This window comes from Salvia splendens, chromosome 2 (assembly GCF_004379255.2).
Source record: "Salvia splendens isolate huo1 chromosome 2, SspV2, whole genome shotgun sequence".
Classification (NCBI taxonomy): domain Eukaryota; kingdom Viridiplantae; phylum Streptophyta; class Magnoliopsida; order Lamiales; family Lamiaceae; genus Salvia; species Salvia splendens.
In genome coordinates this window covers 43,082,600-43,109,279 of record NC_056033.1, presented here as the reverse complement: position 1 = coordinate 43,109,279, position 26,680 = coordinate 43,082,600, and the positions used below count along the sequence as shown (strand labels likewise).

The 26,680-nt window shown below is 36.0% G+C and overlaps 6 protein-coding genes across 11 annotated transcripts; 2 read left to right on the top strand and 4 right to left on the bottom strand.

Moving 5' to 3' along the window:
- Nucleotides 1–2,302: 2,302 nt before the first annotated feature.
- LOC121767621 (nuclear transport factor 2B-like) lies at nt 2,303–4,666 on the bottom strand. The gene is made up of 2 exons (XM_042163948.1): nt 4,247–4,666; nt 2,303–2,552 (listed from the first exon to the last, which is right to left on the bottom strand). The coding sequence occupies exons 1-2, from the start codon at nt 4,541–4,543 to the stop codon at nt 2,478–2,480; spliced, it is 372 nt and encodes a 123-aa protein (XP_042019882.1). The 5' UTR covers nt 4,544–4,666; the 3' UTR covers nt 2,303–2,477.
- A 3,858-nt stretch (nt 4,667–8,524) lies between these two features.
- LOC121793034 (protein NUCLEAR FUSION DEFECTIVE 4-like) lies at nt 8,525–11,968 on the top strand. Its single transcript, XM_042191224.1, has 3 exons — nt 8,525–9,131; nt 10,177–11,099; nt 11,199–11,968. The coding sequence occupies exons 1-3, from the start codon at nt 8,793–8,795 to the stop codon at nt 11,704–11,706; spliced, it is 1,770 nt and encodes a 589-aa protein (XP_042047158.1). The 5' UTR covers nt 8,525–8,792; the 3' UTR covers nt 11,707–11,968.
- Nucleotides 11,969–12,323: 355 nt separating this feature from the next.
- LOC121793032 (50S ribosomal protein L27, chloroplastic-like) lies at nt 12,324–14,284 on the bottom strand. Of its 2 annotated transcripts, none has more exons than XM_042191222.1 (4): nt 14,122–14,284; nt 13,727–14,035; nt 12,768–12,869; nt 12,324–12,689 (listed from the first exon to the last, which is right to left on the bottom strand). In XM_042191222.1, exons 2-4 carry the CDS (start codon nt 14,018–14,020, stop codon nt 12,501–12,503), a joined length of 585 nt encoding a protein of 194 aa, XP_042047156.1. In that variant the 5' UTR covers nt 14,021–14,035; nt 14,122–14,284; the 3' UTR covers nt 12,324–12,500. The 2 variants fall into 2 exon arrangements, with proteins under 2 accessions (XP_042047156.1, XP_042047157.1); XM_042191223.1 differs by having other exon boundaries at nt 13,727–14,028; nt 14,122–14,283.
- Nucleotides 14,285–14,689: 405 nt separating this feature from the next.
- LOC121793031 (probable phytol kinase 3, chloroplastic) lies at nt 14,690–16,894 on the bottom strand. Its single transcript, XM_042191221.1, has 6 exons — nt 16,630–16,894; nt 16,105–16,172; nt 15,894–16,025; nt 15,204–15,319; nt 15,009–15,123; nt 14,690–14,945 (listed from the first exon to the last, which is right to left on the bottom strand). Exons 1-6 carry the CDS (start codon nt 16,873–16,875, stop codon nt 14,768–14,770), a joined length of 855 nt encoding a protein of 284 aa, XP_042047155.1. The 5' UTR covers nt 16,876–16,894; the 3' UTR covers nt 14,690–14,767.
- Nucleotides 16,895–18,868: 1,974 nt separating this feature from the next.
- On the bottom strand, nt 18,869–21,528 carry LOC121767607 (mitochondrial import receptor subunit TOM20-like). 2 transcript variants are annotated; one of them, XM_042163929.1, is made up of 6 exons: nt 21,357–21,528; nt 21,055–21,133; nt 20,483–20,652; nt 20,353–20,400; nt 19,603–19,695; nt 18,869–19,224 (listed from the first exon to the last, which is right to left on the bottom strand). In XM_042163929.1, the coding sequence occupies exons 1-6, from the start codon at nt 21,450–21,452 to the stop codon at nt 19,090–19,092; spliced, it is 621 nt and encodes a 206-aa protein (XP_042019863.1). In that variant the 5' UTR covers nt 21,453–21,528; the 3' UTR covers nt 18,869–19,089. The 2 variants fall into 2 exon arrangements, with proteins under 2 accessions (XP_042019863.1, XP_042019870.1); XM_042163936.1 differs by having other exon boundaries at nt 18,869–19,221.
- Nucleotides 21,529–23,653: 2,125 nt separating this feature from the next.
- Nucleotides 23,654–26,649, top strand: LOC121793029 (protease HtpX homolog). Of its 4 annotated transcripts, none has more exons than XM_042191217.1 (9): nt 23,658–24,026; nt 24,118–24,175; nt 24,710–24,777; nt 25,107–25,286; nt 25,423–25,519; nt 25,611–25,720; nt 25,932–26,065; nt 26,141–26,323; nt 26,439–26,649. In XM_042191217.1, exons 1-8 carry the CDS (start codon nt 23,802–23,804, stop codon nt 26,265–26,267), a joined length of 999 nt encoding a protein of 332 aa, XP_042047151.1. In that variant the 5' UTR covers nt 23,658–23,801; the 3' UTR covers nt 26,268–26,323; nt 26,439–26,649. The 4 variants fall into 4 exon arrangements, with proteins under 4 accessions (XP_042047153.1, XP_042047154.1, XP_042047151.1 ...); XM_042191218.1 differs by having other exon boundaries at nt 23,914–24,026; nt 24,098–24,175; XM_042191219.1 differs by lacking the exon at nt 26,439–26,649 and having other exon boundaries at nt 23,654–24,026; nt 25,960–26,065; nt 26,141–26,282.
- The last annotated feature ends 31 nt before the right edge of the window (nt 26,650–26,680 follow it).

Genomic DNA, 26,680 nt, shown 5'->3' with positions numbered 1-26,680 from the left:
CATTTCATAGTAATAGAGTCATTTATCTTTTTAGTAAAAATAACACATTTTTCCATACTCACTTTACTCTCTCTTATTTTTTTCTCTCTTCATCTCTCTACCTTTTTCACTTTCCACTTTATTATCCGTTTATTTAACTCACCTAACATAATTTTTCTTAATATCTGTGCCAAAAAGAAACGTCTTCATTACTATGGAATGGAGGGAGTAATAAACAATGGAATATAAAAAACACTTGATCTATCATAGATTCACCGTGCAACAAACTACCGAGATCCAATGACGGAGCCTCTATGAAAACGAAACAAAATACAATAGAAGATCAACAAAAAAAAGTTATCCTATCTGCACACATGATGAATCACCATTAAATCAAATTAAAATCATGAAGTCACACACCTTTTGCACGATGAATCAATAATTAATAGAGACATCATACCGTCTCATAATCGTAGATATCTCGACATATCTCAACCTCAATCTTATGAAAAACCCAAATCCTTGGCCAGCACACAAAATGGAGTAGACTGTAGACCTCAATATTTGCTACTATAAAACCAGACAAGGGATGAGCATTCGAATTTCAGATCAGATTTTTATCTAATCCGAACTGCTCTGGAAATCAGAAGTAAAAAAATTAATCTGATCCAAATTAAATTGTCCGAAAATCCAAAATCCAAACAAAAATAACCATCCACCAAAAGAGCCAGCCAGTTCTTTGATAGGAAGATCCAAAGATATCTAAAAGATAAAAAAAAATGTGGAAAAATAAACAAAACTTTCAAAGATAAAAAGTTGAAGTAGCATTTGTTTTTAAAATATTCCACTTCTCTTTTATGGGATTCTCACCTCTCCAATTGATCCCAAACACCCTTTTAGATATTCTTCTTCTTGCAGCAGCTCTTTATATCTTTGCAACAACACAGAACTCCCGAAAACCATTTTATTTATAAAAAAACACACACACGCAACACAGTTATTTTCAAAAATAGTAAAAATGATTGATTTTGCAGCAGTGATGATAGCCACTGCACTATTTGCATTTCTGTGTCCAGGACTAGTTTTGCAGCTTCCTGGTAAGAATAAGCCAGTTGAATTCCTTAACATGAAAACCAGTGTTCTAGCCATTGTTTTGCATGCTGTGATTTATGGCTTGCTTCTTGTTTTGTTCCTCGTTATGCTCGACATTCATATCTACGCCTAGGGACAGACATTCTTCACGTCAGGGCGGACGCAGAAAAACAAGATTGCTTAGACCATTCCTGGTTTCTTGTTTTAATGATGTCTTAGAATAACAATAATCGTTTCCATCGTGCATTTTTAGAGAGTGAAAATTTTGAGAGTGGATGAATGGATGGAGTGTGAAGATGTGTGTGGAGGAGTGGTATTTATTATAAAATTTTTGAAAATAATTAAAAAAAAGTGTCCAGCCTCTGCCGGCGCGCCTATCGGCGCCTTCCGCCCCAAAAAATGCGTCCGCCTCGGGGCGGACGCTCCCCACGCTATAGGTAGGCGTGGCGACGGCGGTTCGGGGCCGGCCGGCGCGCCGCCCCTATAGTGGATGCTCTTACGCGTATTTATTTTGCGAGAGAAGAAAAAGGAGAAAAGATTAAAAATATTGTAAATAAGATATGTATAGCGTTAATGTGTTAAGAAATTTTTTTATAAATATAAAAGTGGACTAGTTTTAATCGACGGATCAAGTTGGAAAAATTAGATTATATTTAAGGGAGGGAGGGGGGAGTATTATTTACTGAATTGGGAAATCAAATTTATCATATTTGAGTCGAAATTTCATATTTTCCGCTAAATTTTGTTCAATGTTGATTATTGACTAATTGTGATTGTAGAATTGAAAATCGACCGACACCATTCAATAAACTCGACTCTGTTCCATCAGTTTATCGGAATATTGTTTTTTCGATAAAAATCGATCACATTCATCTAACTCAATTGGGTTAGTTAGGCTCAATATTTGTTTTGGGCAAGACCAATTAAATAAATTAATCGTTCATAGTTATTCGCAAGAAGATTCCATGCTGATAGGCGTAGCATAACCAAATAAGAAAAGCATTTCTTGCATAGTTCAAGTTAGAATAACGTGACAAATGGACTCTAAGCTAAGAATTTATGCTAAAAAAAAATGAAACCCAAATCTCAGTTTACTTAAAATAAAAATGGATTAATTCATCAATTTTTGCTCTGTCCCAATGTGATCCAACTGCCTGTGATCTTCAATTCTTAATGCCAACAAACATATTCAAGTTCATCTAAGAAAGTTGTAAAGAGAGAGTCATGGTAATGAAACTCAACAGAAATCATTACGAATAACTAGTAAAAATACACAAACACCCAAGCAGATGAAGCTAAATCCAACTTCTGGAATAGCAGCATTGTTTTTTACTTTAAAACACAAAACAGCATAGGCAAACAAATTTTGGTCAAGCCCCTATTTCTGTTGATTTGCACTGCCGGCCTCAGGCATAATTCAAGCGGAAAATATCATTTAGCACGTAGAAACTTCCTTGGGGAGTTGGCATCAGGTGGAACATCTGCACATCAAAAACACGTGGGGCGAGAGTGAGATGATAATTTTCAGACGAACACAAGAGTATTTTCATGAGGAAATCTTGAAGATCAGTTGCCGGTATGATGATACTGAGCGAGATGATTACGATGAAAATGAGCCTCACAATCCATCTAGGTACATGTAATATGATGCAGAACATTTCAAATTCCATTATTAAATTTATTACTACATGCAATGCTTTCACAATCGCGTGAATAAGAAGATGGCTAAGCCACTTGTCTCTAGACGGTAACACTTTTGCCTGCCTGCCAGAACTTAGTGGTTTCATACAATGCCGCATTTGAGCATATCCATGTTAATAACATCGTTAATACATGCAATGAAATATATGCATCATGGAACTAGAAAACTTTCTTACACGTAAAATCCAACACTCCAAGTTGGGAAAAAATCTAAATCTAAATCTTTCTTACACAGATGATGGAGAGCAAAAACAAGGAAGAAAATGAAAAAAAAGGCAATAAAAATAAGATTCTAGCACTCAATTAAGAAAATGTGTTAACCACGCTTGCAAAACCAAAAAAGTTCTCCACATCACAGTTTATTTATCACTAAATAAGAATTATGCAGATTCATTTCTTATTATTAAGTCATCAGCCAAAACATGAGCAGTTGGGATAAAATCCAAATCCTAGTCCCTGCTTGACATCAAGTAGGACATTTGGCACCTAGATGAAATAATTGAGTTCACATGAACTTCACCTCATCATTTATACGGCATTCAAAGTATCAACAAAGTGACATGACTAATTAAATATTAAACCATTAACGACCAATGTTGACACATTCCACAAGCACGCGAGCACAGTTACAACCATGAAAACATAGTTCCAATCTTCCAGAGATACTCCATACAACGCCTAATGTTTATGTGTTAGATTATCACATCTGCAGTAATTAATATTCTCAAAGTGACTACAATGATGGTCAACTTAAAATCTTTATAGTTCTAAATCAAACAACATTTCACTTAACTGGACTTTACAAGAGCAGAGCAATCAACATTTTGCTCCAATAAACATGCAATAAAGGATGATATCACATTATAAATTTCAAACTGCAATAACCTTCTTCATAATGAATACACAAACAGGTAGAAACTTGAAAACAGAGAATACCCACAGCTATCAAGCTAAAGATAAGTAGATCACTAAAGTCTAGATCACAAACTATCTCTCAGTTATACACCACAATGATATCATGGAGAAATTCAGATGATATTTCCAGCTTCAAACCTTAAATGCATTTGGCACATTCAGCAAAATTAACTACTTCACGAAAATTCCTTTTAAACCTGCATTTCAATCTCTGAATCCTATTCAATTTATTTCCTATTAATGAGTACCAAATCTCAATGAAGTATTTTCATCAATTCTACGGTATCTATCTCCAAAATTTCCATCGGATAAGGCACACTTAACAAAATTAAACACACTAAAACCAAATCACTCAACATTCAATTTCAACTATACTACTTCCCCAAATTCCACAAATCAATCGCGAACCAACAGGTAACACCACAAAAATCAAAATCAATTCCCAAAACCTAATCAATCCCCAAAATCCAGCCACCGATCACACGATTAACAAATCTCGTCAAAACAAAGGAGAAACCCAAAAAAAAACACAAAACAGATGAGAATTCGACGAAATTACCTGACTGAACTTGAGCATGTGCTGCTCGCCGGAGAGCTGCAGATTTCCAGAGACGAAGACGAGCATTCCGCCGGAGGGGCCGGACGGCTGGCAATCGACGGTGCTGATGTGGTGCTGGCACTGCTGGAACGGCAAACTGGTGAGCTTGGCGACGATGTTTGTGGATCCCATGATCTTCTGGCCCTCGAAGGTGAGCATGGAGCCGTCTTGGTAGAGGCTGGCGAGGCCGGCCCGATTCGCATCGAAGGTGGAGTAGTAGTGCTCCACGAATGCCTTCGCCACAGAATCTGGATCCATCGCTGGCCTCTTTTCCCTCTCTGTTGGTTTGAAGTCTGCTTTCTGCAAGTCAATTTCTCAAATCGTTCACTCACACAGAGGGGATTGAGACTCGGAGTAGAGAAAGAAGACAGTGAAACTTATTTTATCATTTTCTTAATATAAATGGACAAAATATAATTAATTGATTGGGGGATTGCTTCGTCTGCGTGGGACCCGCATGCATGGTTTTCTATATTTTTTTCTGATTTTAATCATAGTGCAAGGGTCGATTTGTTTGGGCCTTGGGCCAATTTTGAACAGAAAATTACTTGTAAGGAATGCTTAATGTTAGTTTAATAAATATGGGCCTGAAAATTGGGCCCTGTGCCTAGTTCTTTTTTTGGTAACAATAACCCTCTTTTATTTTTTAAGGATATATAGCTCTATAAGTCCAAGTTTATACTCGTATTATGATAAAATGATAATTACCTATAGCCGTCCAACAAAACATACTCCTTCCGTCCACCGATATAAGGGAGTTTTATCCCGGCATTAATTTTAAGAAATGTAACAGAATGTTGCTTGAAAAAGGTAGTGGAAAGTAGTCATACTTTTATATATTAATTTAATAATAAAATGCGAGTGAGATAAAGTTTACAGAATGTGTGGTTAATTACCAAAAGTATTGAAAAACAAATGGAAAATTTATTAGTGAACGGACGAAAATGGCAAAATGGGAAGTTTATTGGTGGATGAAGGGAGTACTATACTACTCCTTTCGCCCCATAATAAATGTCACACTTTCCTTTTTTGGAAGAAAAAAATCTCACATTAATATAAATATACTATTTTCTCTCTCTACTCAATACACAAAACAACATCTTCTAAATTCTCATGTTTTTACTCGTGTGTGTCATCTATTATGGTACGCATGGAGTATTAGTGCTATATAAATAAGAAAGCAGATAATATGCCATTCAGATACGAGAGATGCATCGATCTTTAACTTTGCTAAATTGGCTAAATTTTATTTACTTTTGAATTCCCTATTGGGTGAATACAAAATATGACAAATTTTATCTACAAAAGCTGTCGACTAGCACAGTATAATAGTTTAGGACTTTGATTTAATAGTGCTACATTTGTTATTTGATGTGTCATCTATTTTTTTACTATTTGTTGTTATTACTTATTAGATTCATTTTCAGTCGAATGGTTTGAGGAGATTGTGTTTTTTTACTGATCTATACCACTGCTAAAGAAGATGAGTGAACCTGCCTTTGTAGTGTGCGGTTATTGCTTGTTGTTTACTACTACTAGTATTTTCTGTGTTCGTGTATATTGTTAATATTTTTTGTGGATTATGCTCGCCAATTTAATTATTTTTATATTTATAGAAAAAATGGGTTGTCGCCCTTTCTTGTCACCATTTGCAACAAATAATGCGTATGAAATTAATCTAAAAACATTAGTAGACATTTACGACCTCACATTTCGAATAATTTGATTATCGAGTGGTTTGCACGTTTCTTAATTGGACTTCTTTAGTTGGGCAGATGACCCATTTTTATTTTGTTGAATGAATAATTGGCAACAATTGATGCGCTTATCCAAAAATAATATTCATCGTCTTTTTTACGAAATAATCATTATTTTTTTAATATATTCAGATCACAATTCAACATACTCCTTCGTCTAATTATAAGATTTTGTTAAAGCATAATCATTTTACTTTCATAAAGATTTACGAAATGCTGGGTAGTGATGATGAAAATATCAGATGGTATATATTTGCATCACGAAATTTAAATCAATCTTTTTTCTCTTTGATAAACCATAGTGAAATTATATTATCCCCCCTTCTTAAGGTTTTTTTATTTATTTTCCATCATAATGTTCTAAATTTTAATTACTTTGGACCCCTTTCATCCATAATATCGTGCTATTATTTGAAAAATGATACCTAACCCATATTAATTACTACTAGTATAATTTCTCTCAATTTTAATCATTTTGGACTTTGGATCCCTTTGTTCTATAATATCGTATTATTTAAAAATGATACCTACCCGTATAATAATTAATAATTTTATCGATGTAGACACCTATGAAGACATTCCCATACTATAATGCAGTTTTAATGTATGCCCCACCCACCTATTCATGTGTAGCTTACCTCGGGTAACAATTATATAAATGTTAATTTTTCAAGTATAATATCCATAGAGAGGTAGTATACTTTATAAACGTGACATAAATAAAAAAAATAGTCCTACAGTTACATAAATTTTACTTTTTATGTACAATATACATATAGAAGTATCATCTATGATACCATATTTGAATGTGAAATTGATAAGAACAAATCATACATGGAGTAATACAAATGCCTCCAAGAGTGAAGTATTGAAAGGATATTATTATATGAATGGTCCAAATTAATTCGTTATGGATAAAGCATACAAGGTGATGATGTTATATGTTGGAGCAGTGAGAAAATATAAGAACTTTTGCTATTTTGTAGTAGTTTTTTTTAATCTATTTTTTATTTTAAATATAATTTAGTTTTTTTTAATGTTTTCCACAAATTGATTTTTGATATAGTATGGAGGTAATTTGCTTGTAAATGTACGATTTTTTAAAATACATGACTGTTGCACTTTCATGGTTTTTCATCAGATATTTTACAACTTAAAGTTGAAGCGTTTATTGTAATTAAAGGACATCGATTTTAATAGAAGAATGGAAATTAAGATTATAATATTATGGATTATTATTTGGAGCTTGTCTCTGCTTGAGAAGCTGATGTCATTAATATGGCTCGCAAGTTTTTCAAGTGAATTGTATTGAATTTGGAAAAGTTTTTATAAATTGATTATAAAATGGTAAAGTAAAATGAATTCTTAATGTATAAAGTCTCAACTATTTTATGATAATATACAAATTATTAATGTTAATGACAATTTTATAATATTATTATTATTATTATTATTAAAATTTAGAATGAAAATAAATACATAGAAAAAGTACAACACGTGATAAATATTAGTAGTTATACAGGTAGCAACGTAATCATATCACACATGTCTGGAGCTATATCTCTATATATAAACACATGGAGTAATATTGTCGGTAGGTGGTAGTAATATAAATATGGCATCAATTTAGAAACATGTAATAATGACCTGTGATTGTGTACATTTAGACACACATCCAAAAAAATGGAAGTAGTAGGATCAAAATTCATCACTTAAATAGGGTCGATAATTGGGGTAGAGGCTTGACTGTCGCAAGATTTAATTTCTGCAATTTTCCAGAAGTATTCTTGGAATAAAAGGAAGAATGTCAATAAGTTAATCAAACGTAAAATAAGACTAATTTTAGTGGATAACTCAAAATAAAAAATATACGAGTAATTATTTTTTCATGATTTCTCCTTTTAATTTGATCGTATGGATGTATTGTATGAATAATCATGTCAATGACACTATTTTTCATTATGATTTATAATCATTAATATCTTTTCATTTTTAATAATTTTAGTCTCTCACTAATAAATGTATATAATACTTGAAGAAAACACATCAATTTAGTATAGAAATTATAAAGCTTGATAGAATTTTTGTTAATCATACGAAATTTTAAAGCAGAAATTTTAAATCTCGAGCTTTATATTTTCTTAATCTTCTCATCTACATATAATCTGTAATTTTTTGTTGATATTCAAAATAAAGTTATTTCATATAGATAATAAGAGATAAAAAAAATTATACTTATTGTAATTAATCATGCTATGTTGAACATAATTAAATGACAGCATATTATATATTGACGACACAATTAAATAAAAGACAAAATTACGTAATGTAAATTCAGATTACAAACACGTGATTGGTCGAATTTCATATCATTTCTTGATTTATTTCATTATAGAAGATATTTCATGATTTTTCTTTTTATTATTTAAATGTCATCTTCATTCTATTTTTGATTGTACGATAATCACAAAAAAATTAAAATAAAAAAATAAAAATCGTGGGTTAGTTTCAATCGAGCTGTTCCACTAAACTACAACGATTGTCGTTCGACGCCTTCCACACAGTCAATCGTGAAAAATGTGGATGTGGAAAGGATTTATTTAATCCCTTTTATTGTCGAAGAAAGCAGATCAGCTCAGACACACGCCAACTGTTTGTGAAATTGTCTCAGAGAGAGAGATAACAATATCTACAAGAGCTCAAAGCTTTTCAGATTCAGCTGAGAGCTGATTGTAAAGAGGGAAAGCAAAATGATGGGCCGTTTCGGAGAGAAGTTCACATCCTTCTATAACAATCGGTGGCTGGTTTTCGTGGCTGCAATGTGGCTGCAATCATGCGGCGGCGTTGGTTATGTATTCGGGAGCATATCGCCGGTGATCAAGAGCAATTTGAGCTATAATCAGAAGCAAGTTGCGAGATTGGGGGTGGCCAAGGATTTGGGTGACAGCGTTGGGTTTTTACCTGGGATTTTAACGGATTTTCTGCCGCTGTGGGGTGTTTTGCTGATTGGGGCGATTCAGAATCTGATTGGATATGGTTGGGTTTGGCTGGTTGTCACTGGAAGAACTCCTGTCTTGCCGTTGTGGGCTGTGAGTGCTAGTTCTTTTACCTTATTTTTTTTGTCAAGTTCTTCACTTTTTGATCTATTGACTTTTGGATTTTGAACGAGATATTGTGTTCTTCTGTGTATATGTGTGCGTGTGTTAAATTGGTTTGAAGATGAAGTTTTGGTTGTTGGGCTTTTTTTGGGGATTTTAAGGCGTTGAACTTGAATGATGCCAGCTGAGTTGAGGTTGATGTTTTTGTGACTAATGTGGAATGATTTTGGTCTTTGTTTTTCAGTTCAAGTTCTTGCTTCTTTTCCTAGCTAGTTTTGGGTTGATGTTTGTGCTTTTTTTTTTCAAAAATTAACGCCTATATAAGGGATGAAATTACAAATAAACTCCTATACTCTAGATAGGAGGAAATTACAACTGATATCAAGAGGGCCCGAACTCGGCACCTCATGCAATAATGTCTAAGCTCCTTGCCGCTAGGTCTAAGCTCCTTGCCGCTAGTTTTGGGTTGATGTTTGTGCTTGTCCTGGGATAATTTGTTCGTTGAGGATTAATGAAATCGATCTTGCCTTATCTGGAATCGGTTGTTTTCTGGATGTGTTTACTGAGAACTTGTGATAGTAAGATGGAATATGTATGATATGAAGGTGTTGTGTTGATGACTGTTAGACATGGGATGAATTCATATCCACATGAAATGCTATGAATTTTTCTCTTAAACGAGTTTTGGTGATGCTACCTATAATTGAAGAAAAGTGTTTTTATAACTTTCCGTTTCTGTGGAGATGTTGAGGATCATATGCTAATGGTAATTTGTGCTTTATCTGCAATAAAACTAGTTCTAAAATCTGTTTAAGTGGAAATGTAAATGGTTGGCTAATCGTCTGAAGGCATAGCCGATCAGTCAATTTTTCTGGTGGTCTTGATCAATTGATAATTGGCGATATGAAAGTTTGAAGCAGAAGACGGCATCTTTCTAGTTGTTAAAAGTTCTTGAAATTTTATAGTTGCAGCCGGTTCCACAGTAGGGACGCGGTTCTCTTCCTGTTTTGACTGTTATATCCTTTCATATATGCAGATGTGCATTCTTATCTTTGTGGGAACGAATGGTGAGACCTATTTCAATACAGCTGCACTTGTATCTTGTGTGCAAAACTTCCCAAAGAACCGAGGTCCAGTTGTGGGGATACTCAAGGGTTTTGCTGGGCTGAGTGGAGCAATCTTGACTCAGGTATATGCATTGCTGCACTCTCCCGACCAAGCTTCTCTGATATTTATGATTGCAGTTGGTCCGGCAATAGTGGCCATTGCGCTGATGTTCATCATCAGGCCTGTAGGAGGTCACAAGCAAGTAAGATCGTCTGACGGGTACTGTTTCACAACCATTTACGGCGTCTGCATCATTTTGGCTGCTTATTTGATGGGGGTCATGCTCGTACAAGATCTTGTCTCCGTGAGCGAGACTGTCATTACAATCTTCACTCTGATTCTGTTTGTCCTTCTGTTGTTCCCTATTGTCATCCCTATCACCTTGAACTTTCGGGAACCAAAACCACCCGAAGAAGAGTCACTTCTCAGGCCAGATAATCAAGAGTCGAGCAAATCCGGAGATGAGTCTCCGGATATCATATTCAGTGAAATTGAAGATGAAAAGCCAAAAGAAGTAGATCTTCTTCCTGCTTCGGAGAGGCAAAAGAGAATCGCTCAGCTTCAGTCGAGACTTGCCCAAGCAGCTGCCGAAGGAGCAGTGAGAATCAAGAAACGAAGGCCACACCGAGGAGAGGATTTCACTATGATGGAGGCATTGGTTAAGGCTGATCTTTGGCTTATCTTTTTCTCTCTTATGCTAGGTTCCGGTTCTGGTTTGACTGTGATTGATAACTTGGGCCAAATGAGTGAGTCTCTCGGGTATGACAACTCCCAAGTTTTCGTCTCCATGATCAGCATCTTTAACTTTCTAGGCCGCGTTGGTGGTGGCTACTTCTCTGAGATAGTCGTCAGGTAACAAATCTCATCGATACTCATCAATAAATCCTTGATTAGCAGTATATCATGTCTATCATGTATTCGTTCTCACTCGATTTTCTTTGCTTGTAAAAGTGACTATGCATACCCAAGGCCTATAGCCATAGCCGTTGCTCAAGTCTTTATGGCGATTGGACATTTTCTCTTCGCTATGGGATGGCCTGGCTCGATGTACGTTGGAACTCTCCTCGTTGGCCTTGGCTATGGAGCACATTGGGCTATCATACCTGCTACAGCCTCCGAATTGTTTGGTCTGAAAAAATTCGCAGCTCTATACAATTTCCTCACCCTTGCCAACCCTGCAGGTTCTCTGATAATGTCAGGTGTTCTCGCGAGTTCCATATACGACAGTGAAGCAGAGAAACAAGCTCACGGACAAAATTACATACATCGTGGTATATCCTTCTCGTTCCCAAACTTCTTGAGAGCTGAAGAAACACTAAAGTGCAAAGGTACCATTTGCTTCTTCGTGACTTCCTTGACCCTGTCGGGGCTCTGTGTGGTTGCCGTCATCTTGAGCTTGATTCTTGTCCATCGAACGAAGTCAGTGTACCGTAACCTCTACGGTAGTTCTCGGAGGTAAGGTGATGAATATTACTGCGTCTGCAGTTTGGTGCAGTGTTATCTTGTTTTGGTATCGTTTCTTCACCAATCAAAGCCCTAGCAGCAAAGTTTGGTTGGTTGAATAGCTTTTGATGTATTCTTTGATTACAGGATCAAATTATTTGAGTGAGAGTATGATGTTTTCTATTGTATTTGGTAATGCTCTCCTCATTTTCTTTGGAAGATATGGATGACCAAAGATTGATTGTTGTATGAGATTAGTCTTGCTTTCGTGTGATTAATAGCTCTCTCTCATGCTAAATGAATGAGACTATGAAATAAATTAATACAGTATATAAATATTTTTCATAAATCAGGGGGAGAGGCAAATAAATTTTCTAAAATTGGCATAATTATTATACTAAGTAGTAGTAGTATATTGGTGATTTTCTGTTTTTCTTCTAAGCGCCTATTTCAATTCTCCATATATATAATTGATTCAAATACTGATAATCGAGTTGTTAAATAACTCAAATACTTGCAAATTACTCATTTTTGCATTTTAAATAGTATTGGTATAATTTCATTTCAAATATCAAGGCTGGCTTCACTATTCTTTTTATGTTGGTATACATTTGAAAGTAACTGTGTCGAAACTAACAAATTAACAATTTAAATATAATAAAATATAAGGAAAAAAAAAACTGTAATCAACCAAGCCTTCATTGTTTCTTGATATACAATGAAATTTGATCAAAATAATACCAAATGTAAATTACATACACCCAAACTCAAAAGGCAAAAGGCAAAAGGCAACATCTAATTAGACCAAACTCAACAATCCGCTGCATCTTCATCTGCTTCAGGAATAGAGGCAAGAACCAGTTGAGGTTCAGCCACAAGGCCTTCTCTGATATCTCTTCTAGCCCTTCTTCGCTCGCGTTGTAATCTGAACGACTCCCTCTTTCGTGCTCTGTAACTGTTGGGGTTCTCGGGCTGCACTTCTCGGGGGTAGACACTAATCTGTTTATTGCAGCAGTAGTTTTGAGTGATATTGAGCATTCACACAAGTTGCAAGTTTGTGAAGATGAAAAGGCTTACCTTTTTCTTGTCTGGTCCAAACTTCTCGAACTTCACTAGTCCATCTATCAAGGCGAAAATAGTGTGATCCCTGCCAAGCCCAACGTTGTTGCCAGGATGAAACTGCACAAAATTGTGGGGATAGTGATATGATTAACAAGTTGAAAGAACGAAGATGAAGATAATCGAGTGTAAGCCGTGAGGTTATGATGAGGTTCTTGCCAGCATAGGCTAAGTTCTTGAAACATTAGAAGATAGGTAATTTTCATGAAATCTTAAGCAATCAGCACCAAGAGAGTTTTATAACAGTGACAATCTTGATCCATCAAACAAGCTATGAGAAGGCCTCACAAAAAGGATATTGCACACCAATAAGGTTTGACATTTCCAAATGCATATAGCACTAGGAATAAGGTTCAATCTCTCACCCTCTAACTGCATACATCAAAAATAAAATTTGCTACTTTTTCCAATAGCAATATGAGTAATAAGATTCAATCTCCAATCTCTCACTTCACAGATAAAATTTGCTGTTTCCAATTGCATATAGCAGGTTTAATCTTTCACCTCCGAGTTCATATAGCACAGTAAGGTTGACATTTCATCCAAGAAATCAACAAAGAGCGCTAATAAGGTTCGACAATTCTACGCTCCAACGTTCAATCTTTCACTGTCCAATTGCATATAGTTGTTCCATTCATTCATAAACAATCCCTTCAAACAAACTAGCTTCCACAAATAAGGTTTGACATTCATTCACAAATGCATGTTGCAGTAACGTATTTCGACATTTGCATCCTCCAATTGTTCTATTCATTCATCCAACAATAATAACGTAAATAAACCCTAAACTCATACCTTGCCAACTCCAAACAGTTCAGAGAATCACTACTCAAAATCACAAAATTACGCACCTAATCTTCAGAAAAAAAACCTAAATTCTGAAGAAAAAAAAAGGGCAGCATTAGAAAGAGAGAGACCTTGGTGCCGCGTTGGCGGACGATAATGGAGCCAGCCTTGGCCGCTTGATCGCCGAAAATTTTGACTCCAAGCCTCTGCCCAGGCGAGTCGCGGCCGTTCTTAGTGCTTCCAGCTCCTTTCTTGTGCGCCGACTCAATCGTCATCGGCGGCTTCATCGGGAGCAGAACGGCGGCGTTCTGAGCGACGTGAATCGAACCAAAATCGCCTCTGAAAAAGGAAGAGGAGGAGCTGGAGCCGATGGAGAGCCCCTTGAACGCCCCTACCAGATTGAAACTCAAACTCACTGCCGCCATTGTTGTCTCTGCAAACTTAAAGAAAGAATTTATAGAAACTCAATTTACAGTTTAAAAAGATAAGGATTTTTGTACTATTCATATATGGCAAATGCAATTACCTTATCGAGTGGAGTGGAGTGGAGTGGAGTGGAGCAGAGCTGTGAGCTACAAGCACCTGATTTTTACCGTAAATTACTAGGAGTAGGAGTAGTACTCTCTCATAAAATTCGATAACGGATATTGAATTATACAAATTCAGTTTAAAACAATTATGCTACTCGCGATAAATTTGTATGATTTCACATATGTGCATTTTTGTAATAAAATCATTTTGCTCTGACGACCAAAATAAAGATAAGATTAAGATCTAGTACTAGTTAAAGTTTTGATCTAGGGTTCGGTGGCAAGAGAGGAGGGAAAATACTCTCTCCATCCTTGAAATTTTGTCACATTTTTTCATTTACGTCTGTTCCATAAAACTTGTCACATTTTACCTTTTAACAATAATAGACCCCACGTTCCACTAACTTATTATTACTTAAATTTTAATATAAAACTAAATAGGACATAGGGAACACTTTTTCTTCAACGGTGACAACCTTAACTTTTTTGTTATTTAAAGCTGCTCAACAAAATTTATAAATAATCAACAGATTTAACTACCAAAAGTTACATCTACAACAAGAAATTCCTACAACAGGTTGGTTAGGCTTAATAAAAATATTTCACATTCGTGGCAATAGTAGTCCGTTACATCACCCCTACTCAGAAGACGAAACTGCCAACCAAAACCGCGGTCAGTGGCACGGTCAGGTTGTCGTCGAGCTCAGTGCTCAAAGGGTGTGATTCAACTAAAGCAGTAGCCACAGACACTACCAAAAACCCAATAACCAATTTCGCGCTTTCTTCCATGAACCCGAAAGATGCATAGTACATCATGATTCTGTTGATGCATAAATGTCATTAAGTTTAAGGCATAGGATGAGGATGAGGGAGAGTATGTTACCCGAGAGAAGCCAAGAAACCGAAACTCGCCATTGCAATACTGCCATTGACTGATTTATTTTGATTGTAGGGAAGTTTCTGGCCACCAAAACGACGTCCCACAATATCAGCCATACCTGATAAGAACATGGTTATCCGACTAACAACGTTGGAGAAACAAATCGTGCGGAACCAGAAGCCAAATAAAAGACAATACCATCACCAGCACACATGTTACACACTGCTGCGATTGCGATAGGAGACGTTCTCCAGTAAACGGCACTGGCTAAAGTGATAGTAGCAGCATAGTACAATGGCCCCTTAAGGAGTTCCCTGGACAGAGAGTCGACATTGGGATTAAAGTATTTCTGATTACAAACTGAACAGTCCCATGCATTGGTCTTAAATCAACTTATTCGGATTCTTAGAAGAAGCTCTTGATTTCGAGTCATCATTTCTTGCAGCATCAACACATCATGCTGTTGAAGCTTCGAAAACAGGCTATGTTTTGCACATTTCTCAATGGCATGCATCAAAGTGAAGAGGTTTTATAACAGGAGAATCCGGAGAGTACCAAGAAAACTAGAATGCCATTATTCTATCATTAGACAATTTCTTCTTAAATCAACTAATTCGTATTGTTGGAAGCTGTTGCTTTCGAGTCACCATATCTTGCAGCATCAACACATCATGCTGTTGAACTAAGAAGAATTAATATTCAGAAAAAGTTTCCATTTAATCTTCAAAAACAGGCTATGTTTTCCACACTTGTCAACAGCACGGAGCAAACTAACGTGGTTTATTTAACATGAGAATTCGGAGAGTACCAAGAAAACTTGAATGCCACTATTCTACCATTAGACAGTTTCTTCTTGACAAATTGGTTTGTATGACATTTGAGACATACCTATAGTCCCCATATCTGGTCATGGACAAGACAGTTGCGTCATCCTTCAATATTCCAAGTCCGGTCAGAAGCATTTTTATTATATTAACAGCGGGAATGAGAGCTGCGAAAAGTGCTCCCTGTCGGCCAGAACTGCAACATAGTATCTATTATGAGCTCAATCAGATAGACTTAGACCGCGTCGACTAAATCAGTGGACAGAGAGTGTTACCTGAACATAAGCCAGCAAAGCATGAATGCTAGTCCCACAGTTATGTGAACAAGCTTCCTATTTAGTTTCTACAAAAGAAAAATATGTTCAGAAACAGCATACACAGACTAACAAATGCCAGAATATGGGATTCTCAACCATAGACACGTGTGATAGAATACAGCTATACAAGTTCATCTGATCAACAAGATCAGTTTTTAAGGTTTCTTTTCAAGCCATTGTACATACATGTGTTGTGCATTTCTTTCGATCCAGTTATCAATACGAAACACGAGAGCTCTTGTTTCAGCTATGTGGAGTAAGTAAAATACACTAGTATAAGTCTTCTACTGTAAACCTTATTGGACATGCAATTCAGCATTTAGCTGGAATTTGTTTCTACAGCAAAGCCAAAGAATAAAACCTAATCAAGCATCAATTGAGTTAAAAAAAAGCAGTTTCTCTACTAACATATTCAAAGAGGCAACATTCACTTACCATTAATATCCAAAATTGAAGAAGATGGAAACGAACAATTAATTAAACCTGGTCAAAGACGCCTCTCCTAGCCGTGTGCTCCCACAGCTTGAGCAGCGAGAGAGCGACCCCTCCCGACACACCTTCGGCGATGAGGTCGCTGACAAGGAGGCTGTCGGAAAACATCGTGCGGAACCTCCTCCTCCTTCGCGGTGTCGGGCTGAGCAGCTGGATGAAGCTGAAACAGTCTTTCTTCATCAGAAAGCGAATGCAAGTGCCGTAACGCCGTCGTTTTGAGGTTTTGGAGGAATGCATAGTGAATTGCTGGCGCACGTGTTTTACTAGGCTCAGGGCTACAGACGCCATTGCCGGACAACTGTTGGTTGTTTCATTTTAAATGCGTTAATTTTTGGCGCTCAAAATCATGTACGGATGGTTCGTTACATGGACTAATTTTTAAAGTTAATCGTAAATTATGAATTTTTATCCTCTTTTTTTTTTACAATTTTTAGATGGAGTCTATTTGGTTGGAGTCTATTTGGTTGAAAATGCACGTAATGTGGCACCCCATCTACAAGGACTGTGTCTCGAGAATTCTACTCCATATCAATTTTCTCAATCCACTTAACAAATAATTCAATCACACTGTCAATTTGACACTCGTCAAATCAAACAAATTCTACAAAATTTGAATGTTTTGTCATAAGAAAGTTTGGGAAAATGTTACTTATATAATTCATGATTTATACTCAGCATGTTAGCAAATAACTCAACCTCATTATCCATTTAAAACATCTTTGAGTCAAACCAATATAATATTCTCCTATTACAAATATGAAACCATAATTCTTTTACTACTGCTTTTCAAATTGTGAACTAAAATCTTATCAAAATTTATTATTTTTACCAAGGTACTTTAGCGTAGGGCTGGGTAAAAATACCGAAATACCGAAATACCGCCCTTACCGTATCGAAAAAATACCGAAAATACCGGATTTTTTGTATACCGCAATTTTCGGTAAGGTATCATACCTTACCGATTTATTTCGGTACGGTAACGGTATGAATTTTCATATACCGAGGTATATCGGGGTATACCGAAAATACGGTATATACCGAAAATATGGTATATACCATAATTTTCGGTATATACCGATATCAATATATGCCAAATTATATCAAATAAATTCATACTTTTACCAAACAAATAAATATTTACATGTAGAAATCAAATCTTGCATCATTATAGTTGTGGGTAATCATGTAAATATAAAATCAAATAAACTCAATTAGGAAAACTTGATATCGTTGAATCAATTAGTTTCAAACAAATATAAAATTTTAGTTAAATTAGTTCCAAACAAATATCGTTGAACGTTATGTAATTGCGTGGAGTTTAATTGTTGCAGTTTTTTTATTGAATATGTTTGAGTTTGATTAAATTTCATATTTTCTAAGTATTTTTGAAATTTTATTTTCATTTGTGATTGTATTTAGAATTATTTTCAAAAAATGATATTTTGGTATGTCGTATTGCAGTCCGATATACCGTAAAACTCTGATATACCACAAAAGTACGGTATACCGAATTTAGATATGACATACTGAAAATAAGGTATGGTATCGATATTGAAATTTGTCATACCGAAAATAGGGTATACCGAAAATTTTGGTAAGGTAAAGGTATGATTTTTTCTCATATCGAATTTTCGGTAAGGTATACGGTATGATAGTTTCGGTAAGGTATACCGTACCTACACACCCCTATAGCGTAAATAGATATATAGATATGTTGTCTTGTCGCGCTCATTAACATGTATACATAGATATACTATATATATATATGTGTGGTCTTGTCGCACTCATTAATAATGCAGTGAGTCTATAGAGCAGAGTCAAAATTATTACTACTATTATTGAAAGTAAATGTGGAGGACATAAAAGAAATTAGATAGAACTCAAATAAAATAAACACAAAATATATGAATAACGCAGAATGATAAAGAAAGACAAAAATTAGATAGCCAAGCCACAATTGTTGGTAGCTATGGTAATTCAAAACTAAATCAAATATATAAACTAATTAATTTAATCTTATGGGAAGTAACAAAGGCATAAGCAAAAAGCGAAACTAATATCCAAAATTAATACACCCTCTATCCCATAAAAATATACTGTCACTTTCAAAACGTCACAAGTTTTAATAGGCAATTGGCAGTATCCAACATAATGACCAATTCTGTTATAGCTGAAATTTCAGAAAAGGAAAAAGAAGACACCAAAGCATCAATCAATTTACGCGCACAACTAAAAACAACAGACTAAAAGCAATAATGAACAAGAACAATAGAAGTGTGCTTCCAACTATATATAACTAAAAACGAGTGCAGAGACGATCTTTTTGCCTGATGAGTTACACAAAAATAACGAACTAGTAAAAATTTCAACTGATAAGGCGGATAAGCTTTCTCAAGATTATCCCATCTACTAGAGCGAAGTACCTCTTGGTGCCAAGATGATGCGAGCTGCTTATCTTGGAGGAGGAGGTGGAGGCATGTTCGACTTTGCAAATCCAACCCATGCAATGATACCAACCGCAAGGATTACCCATCCAAAAATGTCGTAGTTGAGATCACTACTTTTGCTCGTCTTTGTACTCTGCTGCTGCGTATAACAAAGGCTTTCAGTTGTGAAATGAGGATTGCTATCACGAACCAAGTGTTTGATTAGCAACATACGGGAAATCCAACAAGAGCTAATAGGAATAAAAAGGTTGGTGAAAATAGTGAACTATGGAGGGGGAAAACCTTCAAAGTGGAAAAACATTAATTATAACCTCATGAGTGCGGATTGTGTTAAAAGTGGTGACCAATTTCAAGATCAGGAGGCTTGAAGTTGGCATGAATAGGAAGAAAAGAACGAGGACTGAGGAATTTGTTTGAAGGAGAGATCTCCACATGTCAAACAAAATGTAATTTGTAGCCAAACTCACGTCAAAATATCTAAGTTTTTGCCTAACAAAACAAAGAATATGCAATATACCTTGGTGCTGGCTGATGATGATGCGGGTGCTCCTGCCATAGCCTGCTGACCCAGCCCACCATGCTTGTGGATTTCCACGTGTAATTCAGGCGCCTTAGTAGAACACATAGGATACATCATATATCCATACATATAAGCCATTAGTTCGCATTAAAACAAAACATTTCATTTCACAGTTGCACCAGGATTACAGGATACAATCTTTTTGAAAGAGCATTTCATCAATTGACCATGAATGGCTACATTGCGACTCTTTATCTCCTAGACAAATAGGGCACAAAAATACCACATGTCGTAGATATACATAGCCCATGCTGGTTAATAAAAAATTCAAAAATATTGGGATGTAAAACCATTAGTAAATAGATTAAAGAGAAAACCATTGTTCGTATCTTCGGCCTCGCATGGAACATACAGAAATATGAAAATTCTAATCAACATTTAAATCTGTCCGTGCAGTACGTGAAGACCAAGGATGAAGGCTGAACTTGAATTGACAAACCATAACGGCATAATATACACAAACCACTATGTATTGGAGGATAAGTTTTGGAGAAGGTTCACATATATCCTGGCACTAGCATATCCATGGAATATGATGAAAAGAATGCAACTAAACCTTTTATTTTCCCCCAACTATACAATAAAAATATCTGCCAATGCCATCTTATAATCTTCTGTTCCACGGGTATTATAAATTAAAGTCATGATCCTTAAAAGAGCATATAAGGGTAGGGAAAGCAAATGTACCTTGCTGGTAACTTCTAAGGATTTCTTGTAAAGTTCATTCGTCGGCTCCTGCGAGACAATAACTAGATAAATAGCAGTTCAGAAAGAGATATGATAGCACAAACAAAAAATTCCTTGTAGACATATATACCAGTTCAAATGCTTGCTCAAAGTGCTGAGTTGCTTTATCGAAGTAAACCCTAGCCTCCTCGAGCTCGGGAATCAGAAATGCACTAGATGTATACGCATTCCCAAGGCACCAGAGTGCGTCATGTTTGCTAGGGTCAATTACCAGTGCTTTTTCCAGCTTGTCAATAGCATCTACAAAATAACTAAGCAGCTGAGAGTTTGTTTCTCAAAATAACCCTCCCAATACTACCCATCCTTCAAAGATACAATTCAAAGATATATATCTCTCTCACTGCGTATTACACATTTTGAGAATACTAATTCAGAACTATGCACAAATACAAACTCTATCGACTAACGACTTATATCTATCCTCCGTGTACTACTAAGAGTTGCAGCTCCTCTGTCACTCTTTCAAACTACTCACAAATCAATTCCAGGCTCTATCAACTTCAGTTTGCAAATCCTTTCCATTTCACAACTCTAATATGACTATATTAGCAAACTCTACTAAATCAAATTTCAGAACACAGCTAATAAAAAACGCAAGAGCAAATGATGGATCAATCCAGAGCATAACACCAGAATTTCTACCTTGAACCATCTCCTTCGACTCCGGTCCATTCTGAAACTGCGATAACTCCAACAACACACCTCCCCATCTTGTCAGATTCTGCAACAAAATTTCAAACAACAGTCAAACAAATCAACCTTAAAAATCACAAACTCCAAAAAATAATTACATACTCACTCGACTTCGAACAATAATTTACATATTGAAAACAAGCAATCCTCGAACAATCATTGAGACATTAACACAGTTGAAATCAACAAGAGGAACGAAATGCAAAAATGAAAAATCGCACACACAGTGTGTGGAAGGAGTGTATACTGACATCAGCGTCGCTAGGGTTTTTGGCGTAGGTTGCTTCGGCGGTTCTGCGAGCGTGCTCGAAGAAAAGAAGGCGATCGAAATCGTTGGGCAACTCCATTTTTTCGGTCGATTGGTGCAAATTCTCTACAGTTTTCGCTACAGTTTCTAACTTTAATACGGAGAAAAAGAATCTAAAGATGAAGTTAGGGCTGTTTCTAGTTTTATAACTCTGGACCGATTCTTCGGGTTCGGGCCCTCAAACAATGGGATTTCGCCATTGTCGGGTCCAATATTTGGGCTTCTCAACTGTAACTGAGAACTGTCCATTGTTGGGCTTATGAGTATATTTTATGGGCTGTGTATTTCCAAAATAAACACTTTATCCTCTTTCTTATACAAGAAGATGGCATATTGCCGAGAAAAAAATCACGAATTCTAGTCAAACTTTGGGTCGTCAAGCAACTTTCAACGTTAGTCGCAAAATTATCAACTTAAACATTTTTCTCATTTTCCTTTGAAGAATTATTACGATTCCCTATTCTAATATGTTGAATTAGTGTATCTAGGGATGTCAATTGGGTCAGCCCATCGAGTTTCGGACCAACCCTATTTGGGTTGCGGGTCAATCGGGTGCTGGCTAATCGAGTTGTGATTTTTTCGGGTTATAAAAGTTCAACTCTAACCCTAAAAGCTCGGGTATCGAGCTAGCCCAGCGGGCTAATCGGGTTGCTACCGATAAAATTAACATGCGATCAATCCAATAAATAATGGTGAAAATTAGTTATATTTATAAAATGTAAAACATTTAATTATGATAAATTTGAGATATATACTTAAACTCAAACATAAACATGATCAAATACTAATTTGAGATTTATACAAAATAAAACAAACACATCAAGAAATTTGAAAGCATGTTTTAGAAATGTAAATATGTTTTTTTTTAATTTGAAGTTTCTAATTTATATATCTATTATTATGTTAATAAAAATTTAATATATAATTTATATATTTAATAGTATATAAAATTGAAAGCTATTTTTTTAGTGATCTATATTATAAATAACCAATGAGATGTCGAATTAGAGTCAAACAAATAGAACAATAGAAATTTTATCGGGTTTCCGGGCCAACCCATCGGGTTTTCCGGTCTGGCCCTAACGGGTTGCGGGTTAATCGGGTGCGGGCTAATCGGGCTGTAATTTTATCGGCTGGAGATTTTCAGCCCTACCCCTGTAAATTTGTCGGGTTATTCGGGCTGACCCACGGGTTGCGGGCTACATTGACATCCCTAATGTGTATCCATGTTTTAAATTGACGAAGTGGTTGAATTATTTGTTACACGTGTTGAAAAAACTCATAAAATTTACATGCTGCCACGTTCTTGTTGAATTATAAGATATGAGAATGAAGCCACTCATTAATGGCATGTTCCTGTTCAAGTTGATACGGCACGATAAGGACACAAACCTTATACATAATACACAAGTAACACAACGACAACCATGCAATGACGACACAAAACAATTCAAGTATATTGAGAAGGATATATGACGCAATAGTGACGTAATAATGGTGGTCATAGTAATGAAGGTAAGAATTGAAGGCGACACAGACTTGCGAAATTGGTGATGGGAATGGAATGAATGCTATATATGCAAAGTGAGAAAACATGATTAGAAGTAAAAGGTAAGAATTGACGGCAACATAGACTTGTGAAATTGGTGGTGAAGGCATGAGAATGAAATGAATGCTATATATGAAAAGTGAGAAAAACGCGATGACAACACAAAAGAGTTCAAGTATATAGGGAAGGATATATAACCCAATAGCAATGTAATAATGGTGGTCGTAGCAATGAAGATAAGAATTGAAGGCGACATAGATATTGCGAAATTGGTGATGAAGGTAGAAAATAAAATGAATGCTATATATGAAATGTGATAAAATGAAAACATAATCTTTTAACTCTAATAAAATAATAAATGTTAAAGTAAAAAAATATTAATAAGGCGATCAGATAAAACACACAAACACAGTAAGAATTAGCATAAATCTATTAATTTTGTGTATAGTCATCCCATATAAAAAAATTGTCAAGTAAAATACCAAAATAAAATAATATCCATATATTTTATAAGACTTTAATATTGTGGTCCTAAACATTTGTACTTCTTAAACTAAGAATAGAAATAGATAAATGAATACAATTTGTCAGTATTATTTTAATTGAATGAACCACTCATTAACAAGTTAATAAATTAAAATCGGCATGATAATTAAGTCAACGGAAAACGAAATGGCGGCAAATAATTACCAGGATTGCAGTTGTGGACGGAAACGTACGGCGATATAAAACAAAACGAAAACTGCCCTCGTGTGTGCGCATTACACCAACGGAACAGTCTCCTCACCGCATAAGCTAACTTGCGCCTCTTCTCTCTCTCTCTCTCTCTGCCCTCCTCCGATGGCTGCCGTTTCTCTCTCTTCCCTCAACTTCTCGGTTAAGCTCTCCCCGATTAGCTTCTGCTCTAGCGCCGCAGATAGGCCGCTAATCACCTTTTCCGCCGGATTTAAGCTGAATCAGCTGAAGCGTGAGCGGAGAAGTGGTAATTTCGTCTGTAGAGCTGCTTCGTCTGTTGCTATTCGCGACCTTGATGCGGATGATATCAGACATCCTCTCGATCGACAAGTAATTTAGTTTTTAATTAATTTTATGTGATTGTTGCTGAAGCTCTCGTATTTCTGTTTGATTTCTCTTAGTGTTTTCTATGCGGTTTCAGAATACGCTGATTTTGAAAGCGATTCCGGGATTAAATGAAATCGGAAAAGCTTTATTAGGTAATGCAATTTTGCTATCAGAAATGGATTTCTTCTTTCTGATTTAGTAGCTAATTTGATGCGCTGTCTTCTTTGAGCTATTCTTGTGATTCTGAGGTAGTAGAGAACTAAGCTAGTAAGCTGTTTCACTGATTGGGAGTGAAATTTTTAGAAATGCGTTTTGAAATTCACTCTTTTGATGATGTTTGATTTTGAGAGATTTCACAAGTTTCTGTTGTGGAATCTCATCATCACCTTGATTTGATGTATCATTAATCTCTTGCTCATCAAAAAGTTTTTATGTGCAAGGCTTGGTTGATTACTTGATGAATTGAACAGTTTTGAACTTATGGATCATGTAATCCTTCAAATACTTTATCCTGTGTATTGTTAACTCTATCTATCACCTGAGGTAAATGTTCTTAGAGAGTTTATATTGGATGGTTGTCTTTCCAACAACTTGAGCTTTTAAAACATGTGGTAATGCAATATACATCGTGGTAGCAAATTGATTTATGGATATGGTTGAATGTTAATTGCAATTTATGGTCCCAGGATCTGTCACTGAGCAAGTCATGCTTCTGGAGAATATTGGGACATCTGTTCTTGTTTCCAAGAATCAGGTGAATATATTTCCGAGTTTACTCCACTTTTTCCAATTTTCATGTTAAAGTTTGCTAAAAATTTGAACAGACTGCAACTCACCAACACAGAAAGGTCCTTTACACATAATAGGAGTTTCTCTGATCAGGAAGGACCTTTGAGTTGTTTCTGATGGTGTTAAATTTCTGCTTCCTGACTTTCATTATTAAACTTCATTCATTTTCCAACTGCATGCCAGTTGTAATTTTCCTTTTGCGTAAAACTTAGCAGCTTCAGTGTGGAAATCAGACCTAAAAGTTTGTTTTCTTATCATTGTGTACTCATTTATGTGTTTTGCTTGCTTCTAAAGCTTCCTGAACTACATGAGTTGATGATAGAGGCTGCCAGTATGCTCAACCTTGAGGCACCGGACCTTTATTTACGCCAAAGCCCTGTGCCTAATGCATACACTTTGGCTATCAGTGGGAAGAAACCTTTTGTTGTTGTTCATACAAGCTTAGTGGAACTTTTGTCGAGAAAGGAGTTGCAGGTCAGCATTCTATCAGTCAAGTAAACCAATATTACTTCTAGCAGTGCTCAAAACCCTATCTTTTCTGGAACATATTTGGAGAGTATTGGGTGGAAATTTTCAGTGTATTGATATTTCCTTTCCGTCTCATATGCAGGCTGTTCTGGCTCATGAGTTGGGTCATCTCAAGTGTGACCATGGTGTATGGCTTACATTTGCTAATATTCTCACTGTTGGAGCATATTCTGTGCCTGGTAAGTTCTACTTTGTCAGATCAGTTGACATTTTTAGATTAGTTATGAAGATTTTTAAAAATGGCCAGCTTTGTGATTACCCCATTCACAGGTATTGGTGGTTTTATTGCTCAACAATTAGAAGAACAGCTTTTCCGTTGGCTTCGGGCAGCAGAACTTACTTGTGATAGGGCAGCTCTTCTGGTTGCTCGGGATCCAAAGGTAGATATAATTGAGTTCAAGTTCATCTCCAATGACATTTTAGTAATATTGCTGATTTAGTGTTTCTGGGTCATGACCTGTCTGGTGGGTCTTGGCCCATTAGACCGTCTTTCACAAGACTTCTCCAATAGAATTATTTTATCACTATACAATCATACTCCTATATAGTTATTATTCTCTAATCATCCTTTCACACCCTCCCTCACAAGAGGTGGTCATCTCTGTCCTGATGAAACTAGCTGGTGGCTGCCCCTCAATGGCGGATCAGTTAAATGTGGATGCATTCTTGGAGCAAGCACGATCTTATGAAAAGGCGTCTTCTAGCGCAGTTGGGTGGTATATAAGGTAAGCTGATGGCGTGCTTGAATTCCGATTCTGAATCCATGCTACATATTCATCTTGTTCAACACTCTTGCTCAGAAATGCTCAAACGAAGCAACTTTCCCATCCTCTTCCTGTTCTCCGTGCACGTGAGATTGATGAATGGTCTAGAAGTCAAGAGTACCAATCTTTGGTTAAGCGCGTGAAGTGGAGTAACTCTGTGTAAAATGATTAGCAGTACATAACACAGGATTAGCGGAGGACACTCGAGTCTTTGTACAGGTACAGGCACAGGCACAGGCACAAATCAGAGTGCTATTCTCTGCTTTATTTGGAATGTCCACTTATGCACCACCCCCCTTATATACCATTACATGTTCTTCCTTTATTTATGTAGATGATTGAAGGCTTGAATCAAGGTTCGATAAGCATGGAGCTGTACTGTAAGTTATTGAAATGTCACAGGGGCTTACCCCATAGTACAGATTTGGGTTAACCCCATCAGGTCGTATTTCATATATTATACACCTGCCATACCTTAAGTTATGTTGAACATTATCGAAATATTCAAATGATTATAACATGTATATGATGTTGGAATGTTTTAATATATTTTGAGTACCATCTTTTTGGAAGTTT

Coding starts and splice junctions, on each gene's coding strand:
- LOC121793029 (XM_042191217.1), top strand. CDS start 23,802: ATGGCTGCCGTTTCTCTCTCTTCCCTCAACTTCTCGGTTAAGCTCTCC. Junction 25,287..25,422: donor TGTCGAGAAAGGAGTTGCAG/GTCAGCATTCTA, acceptor TCTCATATGCAG/GCTGTTCTGGCTCATGAGTT. Junction 26,066..26,140: donor GCAGTTGGGTGGTATATAAG/GTAAGCTGATGG, acceptor ACTCTTGCTCAG/AAATGCTCAAACGAAGCAAC.
- LOC121793031 (XM_042191221.1), bottom strand. CDS start 16,875: ATGCATTCCTCCAAAACCTCAAAACGACGGCGTTACGGCACTTGCATT. Junction 16,026..16,104: donor CTTTGCTGGCTTATGTTCAG/GTAACACTCTCT, acceptor ACTATGTTGCAG/TTCTGGCCGACAGGGAGCAC. Junction 15,320..15,893: donor ACCAGATATGGGGACTATAG/GTATGTCTCAAA, acceptor CTCTCTGTCCAG/GGAACTCCTTAAGGGGCCAT.
- LOC121793034 (XM_042191224.1), top strand. CDS start 8,793: ATGATGGGCCGTTTCGGAGAGAAGTTCACATCCTTCTATAACAATCGG. Junction 9,132..10,176: donor CTGTCTTGCCGTTGTGGGCT/GTGAGTGCTAGT, acceptor TCATATATGCAG/ATGTGCATTCTTATCTTTGT. Junction 11,100..11,198: donor TTCTCTGAGATAGTCGTCAG/GTAACAAATCTC, acceptor TGCTTGTAAAAG/TGACTATGCATACCCAAGGC.
- LOC121767607 (XM_042163929.1), bottom strand. CDS start 21,452: ATGGAGTTGCCCAACGATTTCGATCGCCTTCTTTTCTTCGAGCACGCT. Junction 21,134..21,356: donor AAAACCCTAGCGACGCTGAT/GTCAGTATACAC, acceptor ATTTTGTTGCAG/AATCTGACAAGATGGGGAGG. Junction 20,653..21,054: donor GTCGAAGGAGATGGTTCAAG/GTAGAAATTCTG, acceptor GTTATTTTGTAG/ATGCTATTGACAAGCTGGAA.
- LOC121793032 (XM_042191222.1), bottom strand. CDS start 14,020: ATGGCGGCAGTGAGTTTGAGTTTCAATCTGGTAGGGGCGTTCAAGGGG. Junction 12,870..13,726: donor TCCGCCAACGCGGCACCAAG/GTCTCTCTCTTT, acceptor AATTTTGTGCAG/TTTCATCCTGGCAACAACGT. Junction 12,690..12,767: donor TTGGACCAGACAAGAAAAAG/GTAAGCCTTTTC, acceptor TGCAATAAACAG/ATTAGTGTCTACCCCCGAGA.
- LOC121767621 (XM_042163948.1), bottom strand. CDS start 4,543: ATGGATCCAGATTCTGTGGCGAAGGCATTCGTGGAGCACTACTACTCC. Junction 2,553..4,246: donor ACATGCTCAAGTTCAGTCAG/GTAATTTCGTCG, acceptor TTTGATGTGCAG/ATGTTCCACCTGATGCCAAC.